At 37.3% G+C, this 18,513-nt stretch overlaps 8 protein-coding genes across 8 annotated transcripts; 5 read left to right on the forward strand and 3 right to left on the reverse strand.

Moving 5' to 3' along the window:
* Window positions 1–1,343: 1,343 nt before the first annotated feature.
* Window positions 1,344–2,495, reverse strand: GCK72_021688 (uncharacterized protein; the record flags this gene model as incomplete). Its single annotated transcript, XM_003095374.2, has 4 exons — window positions 1,344–1,395; window positions 1,452–1,599; window positions 1,952–2,209; window positions 2,258–2,495. The coding sequence occupies 4 exons, from the start codon at window positions 2,493–2,495 to the stop codon at window positions 1,344–1,346; spliced, it is 696 nt and encodes a 231-aa protein (XP_003095422.2).
* An 890-nt stretch (window positions 2,496–3,385) lies between these two features.
* GCK72_021689 (uncharacterized protein) lies at window positions 3,386–4,368 on the forward strand (the record flags this gene model as incomplete). The annotated part of the gene is made up of 6 exons (XM_003095343.2): window positions 3,386–3,502; window positions 3,549–3,732; window positions 3,785–3,903; window positions 3,952–4,087; window positions 4,170–4,215; window positions 4,272–4,368. 6 exons carry the CDS (start codon window positions 3,386–3,388, stop codon window positions 4,366–4,368), a joined length of 699 nt encoding a protein of 232 aa, XP_003095391.2.
* A 15-nt stretch (window positions 4,369–4,383) lies between these two features.
* GCK72_021690 (uncharacterized protein) lies at window positions 4,384–5,993 on the reverse strand (the record flags this gene model as incomplete). The annotated part of the gene is made up of 8 exons (XM_053734436.1): window positions 4,384–4,479; window positions 4,530–4,854; window positions 4,909–5,003; window positions 5,053–5,148; window positions 5,193–5,411; window positions 5,462–5,649; window positions 5,698–5,834; window positions 5,884–5,993. 8 exons carry the CDS (start codon window positions 5,991–5,993, stop codon window positions 4,384–4,386), a joined length of 1,266 nt encoding a protein of 421 aa, XP_053583349.1.
* A 299-nt stretch (window positions 5,994–6,292) lies between these two features.
* Window positions 6,293–6,877, reverse strand: GCK72_021691 (uncharacterized protein; the record flags this gene model as incomplete). Its single annotated transcript, XM_003095370.2, has 1 exon — window positions 6,293–6,877. One exon carries the CDS (start codon window positions 6,875–6,877, stop codon window positions 6,293–6,295), a length of 585 nt encoding a protein of 194 aa, XP_003095418.2.
* Window positions 6,878–8,909: 2,032 nt separating this feature from the next.
* Window positions 8,910–10,958, forward strand: GCK72_021692 (uncharacterized protein; the record flags this gene model as incomplete). The annotated part of the gene is made up of 8 exons (XM_003095365.2): window positions 8,910–9,034; window positions 9,084–9,220; window positions 9,280–9,503; window positions 9,555–9,773; window positions 9,819–9,914; window positions 9,972–10,066; window positions 10,121–10,475; window positions 10,863–10,958. The coding sequence occupies 8 exons, from the start codon at window positions 8,910–8,912 to the stop codon at window positions 10,956–10,958; spliced, it is 1,347 nt and encodes a 448-aa protein (XP_003095413.2).
* Window positions 10,959–12,288: 1,330 nt separating this feature from the next.
* GCK72_021693 (uncharacterized protein) lies at window positions 12,289–12,820 on the forward strand (the record flags this gene model as incomplete). Its single annotated transcript, XM_003095345.2, has 2 exons — window positions 12,289–12,595; window positions 12,651–12,820. The coding sequence occupies 2 exons, from the start codon at window positions 12,289–12,291 to the stop codon at window positions 12,818–12,820; spliced, it is 477 nt and encodes a 158-aa protein (XP_003095393.2).
* A 1,487-nt stretch (window positions 12,821–14,307) lies between these two features.
* Window positions 14,308–14,755, forward strand: GCK72_021694 (uncharacterized protein; the record flags this gene model as incomplete). The annotated part of the gene is made up of 3 exons (XM_053734437.1): window positions 14,308–14,372; window positions 14,423–14,498; window positions 14,552–14,755. 3 exons carry the CDS (start codon window positions 14,308–14,310, stop codon window positions 14,753–14,755), a joined length of 345 nt encoding a protein of 114 aa, XP_053583350.1.
* Window positions 14,756–17,191: 2,436 nt separating this feature from the next.
* Window positions 17,192–18,080, forward strand: GCK72_021695 (uncharacterized protein; the record flags this gene model as incomplete). The annotated part of the gene is made up of 5 exons (XM_053734438.1): window positions 17,192–17,278; window positions 17,326–17,504; window positions 17,555–17,753; window positions 17,803–17,870; window positions 17,924–18,080. 5 exons carry the CDS (start codon window positions 17,192–17,194, stop codon window positions 18,078–18,080), a joined length of 690 nt encoding a protein of 229 aa, XP_053583351.1.
* Between the last annotated feature and the right edge of the window lie 433 nt (window positions 18,081–18,513).

An 18,513-nucleotide genomic window follows, 5' to 3' on the forward strand; every position in this document is an offset into this window, starting at 1 on the left:
TAAAATAAAAAAGTTTCAGATCTCCTTCAATCGGGTTCTACACTGCGTACTTGTAAGTCATTCCCTATTTTTTAGCATTACCTTCAGACCAGAGTACTCCCTCAGATTTTGCACTTTTAAAAAATTCGAAAACAAATTCAGTCTCCTCACAATATCCGCTTTTCAATCATATCTATTTTTTTCAGTGAGACATTTTGGGATCCCACTCCAAAGCCGCAGTTGCAAAGCTAACATGTGCAACATGGATGTTTAAAATGTAAGTTTTTATTTTTAAAAGCCCTAAACCGTTTGAAATTTTGTGAATAATTAAAATAAAAAAGTTTCAGATCTCCTCTCCTTCATCGGTTTCAAAGAAGAAATTCTGCACAGCCTATTTGTAAGTCTTTCCTTATTTTTTTAGCATTACATTCAGCCAAGGTTACTTCCACAAATTTTGTACTTATAAAACATTTGAAAAACGATTCAGAACCCTCACAATCTCAGCTTTCCAGTCATACCTATTTTTTTCAGTGAGACATTTTGGGATCCTCCTCCAAAGCCGCAGCTGCAAGGCGAACATGTGCAATGAGGATATTTAAAATGTAAGTTTTCATTTCAAAAACCCTTAAACCAGTCCCTTATAATCTTTTTTTCAGGCAGTAACACCTTCAAAGGCTGTTTCGACGTCCCTTTCTGGAAAAATAAGTGTAATACCGACTTAGAGACTATCATTGCGGTTTAATATTTTTTAATAAATCAATTTTTATTTAAAAAAGTGTTGTTTTGTATGTTTCAGGTATTAAAAATGCATATTTGAATTTTAGACTAAGTTCAGCAAAGTTTCTAGCAAGCTTTTCTCCGCCTCTAACGCGCCTCCACCACTCACTAGTTGCGCTGAGCTCCAACTACCGTAGCTCTCTCTTCTCATAAATCGCAGTGAAGCATAATCCCTTTTTCCTCAAGCTTATCCCCTCCCATATTACTAATCCTCCCGTCGCCTCCTCTCTCTATCGCCCTTTTCCAAGAACTCGCCGTCTAATCTCCCTTGGCAACCAAGACGACTCCATCTGCCGCTCTCATTTCTAAATGTCTAGACGATCAAAGACCACCGGGGGCAGCAACGGAAGCGAGAGAGAGAGAATTATTAAAGGGTGATGTTAGTACGAATATGTGCAATTCTTCAGTGGGGGATATTGAATGAATAAGGAAAAGGAGATTAGCAGGGAAGGAGGCAGAAGGGTGTGGTACTCGGAGAATGGGAGTATGGGGGACCGAGGACAAGCGGACATCTGGACGAACAGATAGACAGACAGACAGAATTATGAAGTTTTATTAAAATTAATAAATTGCTCAAATCCTAGACATTAGCACCGTCGTTTAACCCGCTTCTCTTTGATATGCTCCTCCAAGTTGTAGCTGAAATTTTTTCTTTCAAATTTCAGATATTTTCAGTCAACATTCCCGCAACTCACAATTTTCGATCACTAATTGATTCAGATTCAATCTCAAATTCCGAACTTTCTGTTGCAGAATTATCTTCCAAATCGTTATGCAGATTTCTGATCTCCATGTCGATTGCTTCCCGTCGTTTTACCCGTTGCCAACCGGTGGTGTGGGGCCCTGGAAGTAAAACATTTTTAAAGATGGGAATTGGAGAAAATCCGGAAATCGGGACATTCGGATAACAGGAGCATAGGAACAACAGAAAATTTGAACTTTTCAGGAAATTTGGCATCGGAATCTTTGAAAAAGCAGTTTCCAGACGAGACTGAAACCTAGGTTTTTTTTCAAAATGGTTTTATCACAACTTTATCAGTTTTGATCTGATCGGCGAAATTATTATATCATTAGAAGGTCCGAATTTTTCTCTATCGATATAGTTTTATTTTTAAGAATTATTTCGAAAAATTCGTACATCTGGACACGCGGACACTCAGACTTCCTCCTCCCCAAAGTATAAAAGCTTACTCACATTCATTATCCTTCTTCCTTATCAATTTCTTCTTGAAAATCTTCAAATAATTCTCTTGCGACCTGATGAAATTATAGGCCACCACACTTTTATTCTCCATAATTTTCGACGCATCAAAATTCCTAAAATCCTGCCCGAAAATTGAATTTACTTCTTGTTTTTTGTAGATTTCCTTCTGCTTGTGGCGCGATTCGCAATCAGCGAGCTGATGCACCGCCCGAATTCTGAATTGTCCTGGAAGAGTTGTTTCGTAGTAATCTGAAAAATTGCGAATTATTAATTAGAAATGTATTATTTTAGATTTACGTGGCCAATCATACGCTTCCGTTCGAGACCTCTCCAAAAACAACACCTCTACATTCTCTCCATAAAACTCTTGAGTTTCAGCCAAATCCTCCAAAAAATCTATCTCCCATCGTCGCTTTTTATTCAATGAATATCGAAGGAATGGGTAGAAATCATCATCTCCATCAAAGAATTTCCATTTTTCATTTGGGATATGCAAAGTTTTCACCAGGATTCCCCAAGACCTAAGATGAGACATGATGTGCTCCGCGAGCCTGGATCTAGAAGGCTTATGGAGCATTTGGAGGGGAGGAAATTAGAAAAATAGTGATAAAAAACCTGAAGGTCACGATTTTTATACTCTACTGATAAGGGAAATGACTAATATTTCCAAATAGTGACGAATTTCCAGAGAGAGGGAGACACTGACCTGGCTAGAAAGAAGGGGGAAAACCAAAAAACACAAACAAGAGAATTGGCAACCGAGACGCCGGCTGGTGAAAGGTTTCGCAATATTTCGAGAACATATGAGTGTATTTAGCAGGACGAGATTTTGTGTTGTGGGAGACATTTTTATTTACAAATTAGATTATAGTTTTTTATTAATTATCGGTTCTAGTATTGTTTAGAAATTTTCCTATTGCATTCTTTCATTTTTCACTCATTCCATTGGTTTCCTAATCCTCAGCTTCCGGAGCTTTTGAGCTAATCTCTCTTGTTGTCTAAATCCGGATACGAAACTACGGTAGCTGGATTTCTGGGTTTTAGGCTGTGTGAAATAATTATAGACCGGATATTCAGTATTTCAACCCACTTGAGAGTCTAGTATGATTATTCCAATAATTAGAAGGCGGGGTATTCAGAAATTGGCCGACGAGGAAAATCGCACTTTGGTAAGGTGAGTTGCCAGCGGTTCAAACTTTGACCTTGTTTCTTTCTAGTACCAAACCTCGTGGGCAAAAACTGAATATATATTTAGAATCAGCGTTTTTTCAGCTTTCCAATGATATAGGTCACGTCTTCCTTACCTAGTCTAAGTGAGTCCAAATGCTCGGATAATTATTTAGGGGATCAATTCTATCCGGATGTCTTTGTTCTTGATTATTATTAAAAAATCATCTAATTGTTAGTTTCCTGTTTCCAGACTTCATGCCAGAACACCGCTGTAAATACCGCTTTAACACACTTCTGAACTGGAAAGTTGGACAAATGCTAAAGAACGGGTGTCTCTTCAAAATTCTTCACGCCGATCCGAGCACATGTCAAGTAAAAAATAATTCCATTCTTATAATTGTCATAATGTATGTTTCAGCACTTCAGTGGCTCTCTTGACACAGATATATCTCCATTTATGATCTACTCCTTAAATAAACAAAAGAGATGGGAAGTTGGTCGGATGATTGATCAGAAATTTATGGAAGTTTTACAAGAGTTAAATCAAAACTTGGATTTAATGTTCTTCCAAAGAATCTCAGTTCATCCGTGGATTGATAATTGTAAGTTTTTTAAAATCTGAAATTGAAAGACTTCGGTTTTCTTTTATTTCAGGGAAATGGTTCCCACCACACTATTACACTGCTATGGCAAGCTCAAAGATCAGAGAACAGTTTGAAATTTCAAAAGATGGAGAGTATAACAAAGAAATGTTTGGAGGAGCTGGCAGATATGTGAGTTTATTGATTTTTTAATGACCTAGAATCCCAAGATATTTTTAGTACGGCACCGCCAAGAAAAAAGTGAAATGGGTTCCCACGACAATGGAAATTGTCACCTATCATGTTGTTCAAGAACCAAGAAATTGGAGGAAAGTATACACAAAGGACTTTAAGAAATACCCATGGGATCGACATAGTGAGTTATATTTCTTATTCAATTACCTGTGTGTCTCTCTGTCCGGATGTCACCGTTTCTCCCAAAATGCTGTTGTTTCCAGACGACACTCATCTTCGAAAAAGTCAACTCGACCCGAAAAGTGTGAAGTATGATTTGAACGAATTCTATGAGGATAACGATGAATTTCACCTTGATATCATAGATATTCCATTAGAAATCCCATTGGAAACTCCTCAAAAATTCTACAATTTTATGGATCATCTTGTGGAGAAGCCGAGGAGAAATCCGAAGAAATTTGATTATGTGATAATTTATTAGCTTCTAAAAAACTCGGGTTCGGTGAACACAATATTGAACATGTCAAATAAAAATGCCACTTGTAACGAGTCTTCCAGTTGGAGTTGGACGTTCTGGAATATTTCTCAAATGGGCGGAGCCTCTTGGAGCTTAAAGGACTCACCAACATCTGATTAACAATTTGCATCATTCTGGCCAGCCTTGATGCATAATTCTTTCTATTTTCCCTATTCTCTCCACCTTGCCTTCCAGTTGTGGGATCATCTGGTGTCTCCAAATACTCCTCTTCATAATGCTGATGCAAATTATTGGATATCTGCTCCAAAAACCTCTCAGCAGCCGCCTGAGTCTGTCCCTGTAGTCGTCTTCCAGCATAATTCCATATAATTTGACATAATATGAATGTGATCTCAGTTTCAGTCAGTTTTAGTTCAAGGTATGGTTTCACGATTATATCGTAGTATTGGATCATTTTTCCACCGAATACACTGAAAAAATCAATTAATTAATTATTTATCTTTAGTTTTGCTTTGTGAACTCACTTATTAAATTGATCAAACCCATGATCCGATACCTTCGAATAGTCTATAGAATAGTTATCCATTTTGATAGCCTGATTTTGTGAATGCAGATAAATCTGGAATTATTTATAGATTTTAAGCCAAAAATCAGTTCCAAAAACTCACTTTCTCATCATAACACCTCTGTCCAAATATCTCCGCAGTCATTGTGTACCTCTCAAATCGACGCCAAACTGCCCACACTATTTTGAAGATTGCTATCTGAAAAAATGAGAAAGTTATGATCTCCAGAATCTGATCCTTACCCTCTCATGCCCTGGCAACTTTCTAAACTCATCCGAGTGCATCAACCAACTAGCCGTATCCCTCATTTGCACCTCCCACCCATAAAACATCTGAATAAATTCCACTTTTTCCACAAATACTGGATTCCAACTCTGATTCGCTCGGATTTTTTGTAATGAGTGAACCATTCGTTGCAAAGGGTTCAAGTGGGATATTGAATCCTCGTCGGGAAGAAAGTACTGTAAAAAATAATTATTCTATTAAAATATGTAGTTAGTAAGTTACCTACCGTTTCCAAAATAACCCTCGATTTTTTAATGATCGCATTGATATCTAGTAGCAATGCAGGTCCTCTCGTTTTGGGGTGCATAATATTGTAGGCCACACGATCATCTGGTTCTGACCATTTCTGTACTTCAGAAGTGGTAGAGCTACATGGGGAGTCCAAGTCTTTGATAGCATGGTCGGTGCGGACATCTTCAAAAAAAACTGGGATACTTATAAATCCTTCTAATGAAGACTCACTCTCCGTGCTCATCCCCAACTCTCTGCATTTCTTAAAGCGACAAAATTTACACATTGACTTCTCATCATCCGCCGTTACTTCACATCTACCAGCTCGTTTTCTACACTTATATTTTCTATTCAACACAACTGTCCTTCTGAAAACAACAACACTCCGATATTCCGTTTCAGGAATTATTGACCTACCGAAAAAATGCGGCACACGCTCTGCAAGTTTCAATTCCAAAGTGCAGACCATGCCCGGTTTTCAGACAGATTTTGCATTTGACTGCGAAGTAGGAGAGATCGGTGGACATTTTGGAAACCTTTTTTGTCGAGAAAGAAGTGGAAAATAGAAATGAAAGTTTATTATCATAAGAGTGTACATACGCACATGATAGATGTGGAAAAGTAAATAAAGGGAGAGAAAAGAAAAGGGAAAGAGGCGCAGGTACTCAAAAGTGTATTAGTCATAGTTAGAAAACTTTGAAAGATTCAAATTTCCGTTTCCAGTTGAAAAAATCAGTTTGTGCTTCGTCTCTTTAAGAAGTCTTGGTAAAAATACATTTATTACAGGTACATGACACAAAATCAGACATTAACATTATCCAATTATTTAATGACCATTTGGATCGCTCTCTCTCTTTACTGGATGATTCTTTGGTGCTGGGAGTGGCGCCTCAGTGTTTGGGCTGAAGGACAAGTCACGCTTCACACGATCCTCTCCCTCCACTTCTGGATCCACTGGAACTCTGACTGGTGCATCGGTTCTTGGATCATAGTCTCTCTTGACACGATTCTCTCCCTCCACTTCTGGATCCACTGGAACTCTGACTGGTGCATCGGTTCTTGGATCATAGTCTCTCTTGACACGATCTTCTCCCTCAACCTCTGGGTCCACTGGGACTCTGACTGGTGCATCGGTTCTTGGATCGTAGTCTCTCTTGACACGATCCTCTCCCTCCACTTCTGGATCCACTGGAACTCTGACTGGTGCATCGGTTCTTGGGTCGTAGTCCCTCTTGACACGATCCTCTCCTTCCACCTCTGGATCCACTGGAACTCTGACTGGTGCATCGGTTCTTGGATCATAGTCTCTCTTCACACGATCCTCTCCCTCCACTTCTGTTTCGACGGAGACTGGACGAGAGAGGACGACGCCAACTGCGAATAGAGTGATAGCAAGAACAGCCAACTTCATTTCTGATGGTGGATGAAATCATGGGGATCTTGGTCTTTATATATCTCTTTTTGGAAGGGAGGGGACAAAAGATAACACCAGGAACTGTTGTACTCGATAGTCTTCAGCGAAAAAGAACACAACAAGGAAGTGAATTTACTAGAAACTGTTGTAGGTCTTGTCCGTTTGGAAATCAAGTATACAAAATCGATCTAAAGATCACTATGACCCATTTGTCTTTTCGGATTTCATCAGTTTCTTTTTGTGACTTCCGTGTATACCTCGGGTACTTTGATAAATTATTGGTCAAGGTCTTCCCGGAAAGATCACCACTGAGATGTCGGTTAGTGCAAGTTTAGGGACAAACAGACATCTGAACAGACGGAACATTTTGAAATTGTGTAATTATGGTCTTGATTGTTCCATTGAGGCTATAGATACACCTAAGGTTTTTTTATTGTTCAAAACTTATTTGTAGAGGTTATCTGTCGGATTTTGCCATTAATTGAATATCTGATTACTGTAACCTAAAAAAGTGAGCTTGTACAAAAAAGTTGTCAACTACAAAAATGAAGCTCTTTATTTGATCTACCTTTCCTGCAAAATTGAGCGCTACTGGGCAATTACTGGTATCGTGGCACACTGTCAAAAATTACAGCACCGCTCAAAAAGTTATCATCTTTGGCTGTTTTCGGTGGAAAATGCCCAACTTTGACAGTGGATTTTGGTGTCACACGATTCTCCGACAAACTAAATTTTGTATGTGTTAGACAGAGCAAAAATAGCACATCATCTTTGTAGTTGACCTTTTTTTGTAGGAGCGATATCTTGAAAGTTGCAGTCATTTCTTCCTGAAACCGACTAATTTTAATGCATGTTAGCGGAATTTTGGAGCTTTTCATTTTGACAAATTGTAACTTTCAAAAAAGACTGTGTCCCTACAAAAAAATGGTCAACTTCAAAAATGATGTCCTATTTTTGCTTTGTTTAGCCCAAAGAAAATTGAATTTATCGGAAAATCAGGTGACACCGAAATATACTGTCAAAGTTGGTTATTTGGAGCGGTGCTGTAACTCGAGTATATTTTAGCAATGTATCCGTATAGACAGATTCTGATATAAGACACTTTCAGTTCAAGATATGTACGATTTCTGGCTCTAACGTTTTCTTATTTTTAGACAGTAAACCGCCACACCTCTCTTATACCTTCACCGCCATTCTCTCCCACCACTGATTACGAATTTTAAGACAGACTACATACTACACTTGTCTGTTCTAATACCCTTTCCCTCCCTCACTGATGACTAACAAACCATCCTCCCCCCCTTTCTTCAACCACCTGCGTCAATTTCATTTCACTTTTCCCTCTTTTATTTACTTTTCTATCTCTATTTCTCATGATGTATGTCAATTTGTTCTCTTCTCACCCGAGACAGGAAATCGACTGGTTTATACTTTTTAATACTGGGGTTTTCCAAGAAATTTCGATTTTTTATAACTTTAATCGTGAATTTTTCAATTTTCTGAACTAAACATAACATGTTTATAAAATAATCATGTGATTCCAAATGTTCATTGAACTGATTTTTTGAACTCTTTCAATCCTCACTGTGACTTTATCAGTTGAAACACTTTTCCTCGTTAGTCATTGTACTTTTCTTGGTTTTACAACAGATTTTGTATGAAGAGCATGTCACTTTTTAGATTTTTGGTATAGTTTATTCAATTGCCTTGGAATTCTTGTAAATTAATTGATACAAACCGTAAAAGTTTCAGGATGTCCTTATTCTCATAAAACGATTTTTTGCATTATAACATTCCAGCTCCCATTTCCCCAGCGTTCTGTCTGTCAGGCTGTATGTTTGTCCAGATATCCGCTTGTCTGTCCGAATTCCTTGGTATCCCGATGTCTAGGTATCTGTCTGTCCCAATATCCAGACGCCCCGATGTCCCATTTTCAATTTTTCTGACCGTCTCTATCGCCTCAATAACTACTTTTCTTGTTCCTGCCTGTCCGTATATCTGTGTATCCAGATGTCTCTTTTTTTTCAGAATGAACGCACCCACATCCTCAGCCGAAATGACGTATTTCAATGTTAAATGCAAAATCTGTCTGAAAACCGGGCATGGTCTGCACTTTGGAGTCGAAACTTGCAGGGCGTGTGCCGCTTTTTTTCGGTAGGTCAAAAGTTTCTGAAACGGAATATCCGAGTGTTGTTGTTTTCAGGAGGACAGTTGTGTTGAATAGAAAATATAAATGTAGCAAGAGGAGCGGGAAGTGTGAAATTGGTGCTGCAGATGAGAAGCTAATGTGCAAATTTTGTCGATTCAAGAAGTGTATTGATCTGGGAATGACAACGGAAAGTAAGCTATTTGAATCCGGAATTTGTTTGTGAAGTCCATCACAAGTTCCTTACTTCCAGATGTCCGCACTGACCAGGTAATCAAAGACGATGAAGACTCTCAAGACTCCTCTCCAATCCCCTCAGTTTCCTCTACAGTATCCCTCCAAATGACGTCATCCCAACCTGAATGTGAAATCGGGAACCGAGTGGAATACAGTGTGATAAATCCCAAGACACGAGCGCCAGCGATGTTGATAGATGTGAATGCGATTATTAAAAAGTCAAGGGCAATATTAGAGACCGTAAGAGAGTTTCAGTACTTTAACAGTACAAAAATTCTTTTTTTTTTACAGTACTTCCTGCCCGATGAAGACTCGATATCCCACTTGAACCCTCTGCAACGAATGGTTTACTCATTACGAAAAATTAGAGAAAAGCAAAATTGGAATCCGGAATTTTTTGTGAATATAAAATTCTACGAGATGTTTTCCTGGTGGGAGGTGCAAATGAGGGATACGGCTAGTTGGTTGATGCACTCGGATGAGTTTAGAAAGTTGCCGACTCATGAGAGGGTAAGGATCAGATTCTGGGGATTCTAAAAAATCTCAATATTCCAGATAGCAATCTTCAAAATAGTGTGGGCAGTTTGGCGGCGATTCGAGAGGTACACAATGACTGCGGAGATATTTGGACAGAGGTGTTATGATGAGAAAGTGAGTTTTTGGAATTGATTTTTGACTTTTGACCCAAAAACTTACAAATAATTCCAGATTCTATTGCATTCTCATGATTCAGCGGCTCGACTAGGCAGCTATTATATAGATTACTCGAATGTGTCGGATCATGGATTTGAGAGGTTTAATAAGTGAGTTGAGGAAGGAAAAGTAAAGAAAAATAAATAATTAAGCCATTTTTTTAGTGTATTCGGTGGAAAAATGATCCAGTACTACGATATAATCGTGAAACCGTTCCTTGAACTGAAATTGACTGAAACTGAGATCACATTCATCCTATGTCAAATTATATGGAATTATGCTGGAAGACGACTACAGGGACAGACTCAGGCGGCTGCTGAGAGGTTTTTGGAACAGATCTCCAATAATTTGCATCAGTATTATGAAGAGGAGTATGAGGAGTGGACGAGTAGAAGTCTAGAAGGAGTGGAGAGTTCTGTAGAGGAAGATTCCAGGAGTTCTGAACGGAGTGTAGTGGAGAAAAAGAAAAATTATGCGTCAAGGCTGGCCAAAATGATGCAGATTGTCAATCAAATGTTGGTGAGTAGTTTCGTTTTGATTTTTGGTTAAAATTTGGCGAAAAATTGCGTAGCTCGTTGAAAACTCAATATTATGAGCCGCAAAATATACCAAAATGTAGACCTTGGAGAGTTCTATGTCACTGATATAATACTGGTCGGATGGCTGGTTAATAATGTACCGCGGGCCGGCCTAAAAAGTCCCAAAACTCGCGAAAGTTACCAAAACCATACTAGCCCGGCCCCGGTGCATTGACAAGTAGTCATCTGGTTCGTATTATATTAGAAACATAGATCTTGTCGAGATCTACATTTCGGTAAATTCTTCAGCCTATAATATTGCGTTTTAAGCTAGTTACAGGCCGGCCCGGCCCGGTGGTACTAAGCTCCACAACAAAAAGTTTTCCAGAATATTCAACTGAAACGAGAGGACACAATGGATATTGCGATGCTCTTCGATATGTTCAATATTGTTTTCACTGAACCTGAGTTTTTCAGAGTTTAATTATAAAATATGACATAAAAACGTTAAATCTGACAAACAAACCGCGAAAACCTACACAGAAGACATAAATGTTTCGCCATCTGTCAGCAACCTCCCCCCCCTCGTCTTCTCGCTTCGTTTCCCCCTTCTTGACCGAGCGGCTGTCAACAATGTTCCCTCATTCCCATTGCCACCAGCTGCCTTTCCTTTTTATGGCCCATTTATTTTGTTACATTTTCTGTTTTGGCTTTAATTAAAGCTTGCGGAGTTTTGAGTTGTCTGAAAATGACTGGGACTAACTATGAGCCGGAAATTCTACAACTGCATTTTTTGTAGTTTCACCTGGTTTTTCATAGGATTTACGGGATTTTCAATTAATTTTATAAAAATGATTTCAAAGCTTCAGAGTTTTACGGCCATCTCAGGTCTCTCATGTCTGAAAATAGCACTAACATAGTCTCCAATTTCCTCTTTTTTCTGTTGAATTCGTCTTCTCCTTTCCCCTTTCATTCTTTTTTGCTCCTCCGTCTCTTCCTTCTCTCCTCTGCTCCATTTGCCCCTCGTCTTCTGAGCCATCTGCTGTTCTGTCCACTAGTGCGTAGCGAGTGTAGTAGAGAGCCACGAGGAGTGAATACATTTATGTGAATGTGTGCTTGTGTGGCTGTTCGGAGCTCTTTTGGATATCGATTTTTGTGTGGAGAAGGCTTGTCAGAGTTCCTAGGAAATGAAATAAATGGTTCCGAAGTATTTTGACCTTTTTTGAATATTGTTACAATGAATTTTCAATAAAATTAGACATACCTATAAAATTTGAAAAAATTTTCATAGTTTTACCCGAAATCATGAGTGTTTTAGCTAACATTAAGTAAATCTTAGAAAACCAAAGATCTCTGTTTTAAATATATTTTTGTAAGTTTTCAATTTCTGTTGCTTGAATTTTCAAAATTGTTTACTCTATTAGTTGTCTAACCGAATTTTTGGAAAATTTTCATATGAAAACCTTTTGATTCAAGTTTTTTGACATTTAAATTTAAGAAAATTTGAACATTTTCTTTTTGAATTATCAATGGTTTTCTAATCTTTTATTTTCTTGTTGATTTTTTTTCTGTTGCTAAATTTTCTGTAATTATACTCTTTATAACTAGTTTTTTTGAAATTCTGCACAGAAAACTCTTGATTTCAATTATTTCTGCCAAAAGTTACTCCTAAACCATGTTACCAGTCATTTTTGTAGAAAATTCTAGTTTCTGCCTGAAAAATATATATTTTAAGAATTTATTCGTATCAATCGTTCTATTCCTCATTCACATTCTCTTTTCTCACTAATTTCTTTTAAGTTCAGCCCTAAACCATGTCGATACCTTCACAAAAGCGTCCAGCTGAAGAACCCGCTTCCTCGGAATCCGATAAAGCCAAGAAAACCAAAATAGATGAAAAAGATGACGTTGAAGTAGTGGACGAGGTCCACAAAATCTCCGATGACGAGGAAATTGCTGAAAGTAGCACCCAAAAAGAAGTCAGTACTCTAAAAGAGGCGGCGACCGAAGCTGTAGAAAAAGCAGAATCCGAAAAAAGGTACTACCTAACAGAGGAAGAACAAAAAGAGAGAGAAAAAGAGAAAGAGGAATTGATGGCGGTTTTTGCAAGGTGTCAGGAATGTAAGTTTTTAAAAGAAATCTCAAAAATTCCATCCTAATTACTCTAATATTTCAGTGGGTGGTCCGAACTTCGTTGCCGACCAAGAGAGGGTGCTCGCCGAGTTGACAAAGCAAAAGGAGACAATCAAGAAGCTGCTGGATGAATTGAGGGAAACCAAAAAGGAGAGAAAACCCCGTCCGCCGACAAGTGAAGGGAAGCGGAACAGGAAGACTGTGGAAAACTGATTGAAAAAAATGAAAAAGTTGACTATTTTAATAAAATACAAGCTTTAATAAATGATTTATTGATTGAAAAAAGTTTTTTCTCTAATTTTTGATTAAAAAAGTAATCTTTTTTGGGTCGAGAACCGGTGTCTGTCTGTGTGTCTGTTTGTCCTCTCCCATCAATGGGTGTGTGTATACCTGCGTGTTGGTCTGCTTTCTTGGATGTCATTATGTCTGTCATTAAGTCTGTCCGTTTGTCCGTATTTCTACCTGTCAATTGAAATACATGCATGAGTACCTGTTCGTTGGGTCACCCGTGATATGCATATTTGTCTGTCTGTACTTCTGTTCGTCCTTTTGCCTACATTTAAGCACTACTTATCAACTAGCTGTGTAATATTCCTTCCGTCATATCTTAAGACTATTCAGCAAAAATGAAAAAAATAGTTTGTCTAGTTTATTTATTGGTCTGTTCAGATGTCTATGTCATTATGAGTTTACAGTTTCTTCTCAGCAAACACTTTTTTTGAAATTATATTCTTTATCAATTATGGAACAACTCTGTCAACTCCACCCTTCTGTCTTATCATAAATTTTTCAATCAATTTCACACAGACCATCAGTTTTCCTGTAAATACCTTCTTGCTTCAGTACTAAATATTCGAAAAATGACTGTAAGTCTTCATCATAATGTTATTTTCTTAAAGATTCGGTAGAGCGCAGTTATAAAAACCGTATTCCAGAAAACAGTAGTTGTTGTGGTCAGTATTGTTGTTGGAATAGTTATTGGAGGACTTATTGGCGTGCTGACATTGCGACGTGGGAAAAATAAGACATCGGAATATGACGATTATGATGAAAAGTTGAAGAATCTGGTTAATAGTTAACTTTATTTTGAGAAATTCCTTTTTTTTTCGCAGTTCCCTAAATAAATGTCATGTTACTCATTTACCATTCTTATCACTCAGCATTTCTATCATCAATTTCCATCTTTTTGTTTATTGTTAAGACTAAAATTTCCGCTAATAAACAAATGACTACATAATACAACTGTTCAGTCCATTTTTTCTCCGACCTGCCTGTATATCTGTTATGGATGTGAGTTCTTGAGATTTCGTACCCACATTTTTGATATTTAGAGAGCAACCCAATCAATTGCTTGTCTGTTTTCCGGAGCTATTGATGGAGCAGCAATAGGAATTATCGCTTACAAAAAGTTCACACAAAAAAAACTACAAAGTTCTGAGTATGAGGATTATGATAAACTTTTAAAAGATGTGATTGATAAACAGTAATCTTGATCAAAATAAATTCCGTGTGACCTTATTGGCCACTTCCTGTCGTCCTTATTTACTCAGCTTTCATTATCCAGTTTTCCCCCTCTGCTTTCCTTTTTTTCATTTGCAAAACTTTTGCAAGTCATGAACTTGTCCTACATCCTTCTCCATGGTGCTCCTATGGCCTTTGGCTTACTGATTGGCTTATTCTTAGAAAGTAAATCGAAATTTATGTTTTCTGCGACAATAGACCCGCATATCATGGATATTTTGATGAGGGATATGGAGAAGATTCAGTGAGTTTTGACTGTATAAGGTTTCAGGGTGAAAAATGAGAAATTTGCAGTCAGGAAACTGAGGAAACTTACATCATGACTGAGATTCCCGAGGAGCTTATCACAGAGAAAGCTCCTGAAATTAAGGTGAGTAATTAATTGACAACTTTTTTCAAATAAAAATTGTGTGGTGTTTTCAGACCCCTACTAAAAACCCTGTAATTCACACAAAACGAATCATCAAGCTCCCGAAACTGCGAAGAAATCAAACCAAATCCTTGAGAACCCAGATATTGGCAAGGATTCAGAAACAAAAGGATGATATTTTGGAAAGACGGCAGAAAATTATAAATCGACTAGCTGCCAAAATATGGAAGCCGCTTAATTGGGTGAAGCAGATTTAAATTGGCAACAATGGTGCTTTTATAATTGTATGTATAAAATTTACACCAGATTTTTATTATTATAAAATTTTTTTGGACTGTAGTCACGACCTTTGTTTTTCATCCAGTTGAAACTTGACTTGTTGTCACTTCCCATTGCTCATCTTTATTTTCTGACCTTCAAACCGAAGTCAAGTCTTTTTACTTTTTCTCCCATTTGTTTGCCTTCAAGCGATCTACAGGAAGACATGATATATTAACTTTTGGGTCTCTTAAAATATTCAAGAAAGGAACTATTCGTAAGTTATCTTGATTTCAGAACTGCAAGAACTTGATTCATTATTACAGATTTTAATTCATGCTATAATAAAGAATAGGATTAAAACCATATTCATCATATATGCTCTCTATTCCCTTTTGAAAATTGTGCGTTCTTTCCTGAAATTTAAAACCATGCAATTAAAACCTCAAACCAAGCAGTCCAAAATCACTGAAACCAGACGATCAGGATGAATCCGCTCAAGCTGAAAACGTCTTCACTGAAACGTAGGAGCATCTGAAACTAGGTATACTTCAAACAAGTTTTATGTTTCAGAAATCGGCAAAGTAATTTCTCCCTCAAATCGTTCGTTTTCAGTGCAAAATAGTGCAATTTTTGAGCAGTTTACTTAAAGTTACTATAACTCTCTAGGGTGTGTCCGTACAAAAAAGTTGACAACTACAAAAATGGAGTTCTTGACTTGTTCTGTTTGATCCCATAGAAATTTATTTTGCAAGACAGTCAATTTTACTATGACACACTTTTAAAGTTAGGCATTTTCAACTGAGAAAAGCAAAAATTCATATATTTTTGAGCGGTACTGTTTAACTCATTTGTAAATAAAATTTGTTTGTTTTTCAGAAGACAATAACACTGTGATGAAAACTTGAAAATGAACATGATATCCTGCTTCAAAAAGTCGCTAATATTGACTATCGATTTTCTTAATTGAAAAATTTTAGTTTTGAAAATACTCTGTTTACTTCCAAAATTTAATAAAACTGTCTATCAACCAATTGCGATTTTTACTGTTTAACTGCAGAAAATTCCACAGTTGAAAAACTAATTAGTATTGTTACAAGTGTATTTCAATAAAGGATTTACAAGTTTCTTACTAGGGAATGGTCAGGACTGACTTTGGAGTTCAGCAACGAGACCTAGCAGAATCGATAGAGAATCGAATTCTAATGGGAAATCAGTTTTCAAAAACTGCTGACGACCCTCCAGAATCCAGATATCCTTGTCTGAAAATCTGGGTCAAATCCGAAGTTAATACATGTGCTTCGCGCATGTTTTTCCCAAAATTCACCCCAAATATGATGGCACCTGATGACCCATATTTTCCAACTGTCGGTGGTTGAGGGGTTAACGAGTCGGTGCGGTGGGATACGCTATGCTGGTTCGACTCTCCCCCTCGCCAATTTTTTTTTGTTTTTTTTTAATTCTTTTTTTTTCAAGTTTTCAAGCAATTCTTTTTCAAATTTGAGCCAATTTTTTTATATCTAGACCAGGACGGATGAACTAGTTTGGTAAAAGATATAAAAAATTTTCTCAACTTCCGCCCAGACTTCCTGATCTGATCTGATGAGACCCCTGCCGCGTTTTGCTATGGAGATGGAGTCGGACTTCAGAATTGCTTCAAACGAGGATGCACCGAGCTCTCCTGTCTCCACTGTGCACGCTGTAAATGTTATGTTTGTTTCGATCACTGCCTCGTTCTGGAGCATCACCTGTGTAAAAACAAGTAGCTTCGCGTTTTTTTTTGCCAATGCAATAAAATTTTTTATATCTTTTACCAAACTAGTTCATCCGTCCTGGTCTAGATATAAAAAAATTGGCTCAAATTTGAAAAAGAATTGCTTGAAAACTTGAAAAAAAAAGAATTAAAAAAAAACAAAAAAAAATTGGCGAGGGGGAGAGTCGAATCAGCATAGCGTATCCCACCGCACCGACTCGTTAACCCCTCAACCACCGACAGTTGGAAAATATGGGTCATCAGGTGCCATCATATTTGGGGTGAATTTTGGGAAAAACATGCGCGAAGCACATGTATTAACTTCGGATTTGACCCAGATTTTCAGACAAGGATATCTGGATTCTGGAGGGTCGTCAGCAGTTTTTGAAAACTGATTTCCCATTAGAATTCGATTCTCTATCGATTCTGCTAGGTCTCGTTGCTGAACTCCAAAGTCAGTCCTGACCATTCCCTAGTTAGCAAAATAATGAAACAGAAAAACAGTTTTCTTGTATTAAGTAAAAGTATCTAAACACATTGTATTGCTATCTTTCAATTCGTCACCGGTTTGATAAGTGTTGTGTGTTACATTCACTTGTTGACACTTTTTCATTCCTCACTCTTAATTTTGAATTCTTCTGCAGTCTTTTTTACATTTTGCTTCATCTGATGGTATCTGACCATGTCATCGAATTGCACTGATTCTCAGCATGAACATTTTCTTCACCGGCTCTACGGCTTCATAGAATACTATCGGAAGCAGATATCAGTGAGTTTTCATACTTTTCAAAAAAGATTATCTTATCCATGTTACAGAGTCTTATTGCTTTTATACCAGCGGACTCAATCTTGTACACTGGTTACAACTTTTTATGCCGTCTATTCCGAAGACTCATTGGACCAAAACACACATTTGAAATTAAAGATCTTCCTGTTCCAACATTGACATGCTCAAATTCAAGTGTGAATACCAAGAGTGAAATATCTGCACATACGTAATAACTGTTTTTACCATATGGAATACCTTATCATTCAATATTTTCAGGGAAGAAGAACTAAAAATTTCGGAAGACTTCAAAAGAAAAATGGCCAAAAGGAGAGCTGAATTGGAGGAAAAAATGGAGGTATTTAAAGCAGAGACTGAGAAATATGCTGAGGATTTCGAGAGGGGAAAACGTGAAAGTGAAAGACAAATTGAAGAGTTGAGGGAGACATATCGACTGGAGCAGCTGGAGAAGGACAAGGTTTCATAATTATTTAGGTAGCATTCTGAAAATAATATATGATATTTAGGCTGCAGACATGGCAAACGAAAATCTAAGAAAGAGATCAAAGAAGATCTACAATGACATTATGAAGAGGTAAGTATATACATACCTGGATTGTTCTTTTCAAAACAAATTTTTGATTACAGAGGCACAGAAACCGACAACTTGAACACTGCAAAGTTGAATGAAGATTTGATTTCTAAGCTGGACGATTTGGAGGTTGGGAGCAAAGAAGAAAATGAAAACGATGCCCTGATTCCAAGAATGGATAGTGGAAACAAGATAACTGCTGAATTGAAATAAATTGCTTATATATATATATGTTTTTTTTCGGTATAAGTTACAACGAAATGAAAGTTATTATCAAATTCGTGTTATTATACATTCGGGTATAGAAAACATAAAAGCCAGTGAAATGGAAGAGAACGATCTACAGTACCGTCCAAAAGTTTGTAAACTTTAGCCGTTTTCAGTTGAAATTGAGCAACTTTGAGAGTGTGTCATGGTTATATTTATTGTTCCATCAAGTAGATTTTTAATAAATTATAAAGAACAAAGGTAGAGCTTTATTTTTGTAGCTGAAAACTTTTTTGTACGGGCGAGTTACATATCGACAAAGTAATTTCTCAAGCTCTACCTTGAAATCTACTTGATGGAACAATCATTATTACCATGACTCACAAAGTTGCCAAATTTCAACTGAAAACGGCCGAAGTTTACAATCTTTTGGACGGTG

The sequence above is a fragment of the Caenorhabditis remanei genome, chromosome V, assembly GCF_010183535.1.
Source record: "Caenorhabditis remanei strain PX506 chromosome V, whole genome shotgun sequence".
Lineage (NCBI taxonomy): Eukaryota > Metazoa > Nematoda > Chromadorea > Rhabditida > Rhabditidae > Caenorhabditis > Caenorhabditis remanei.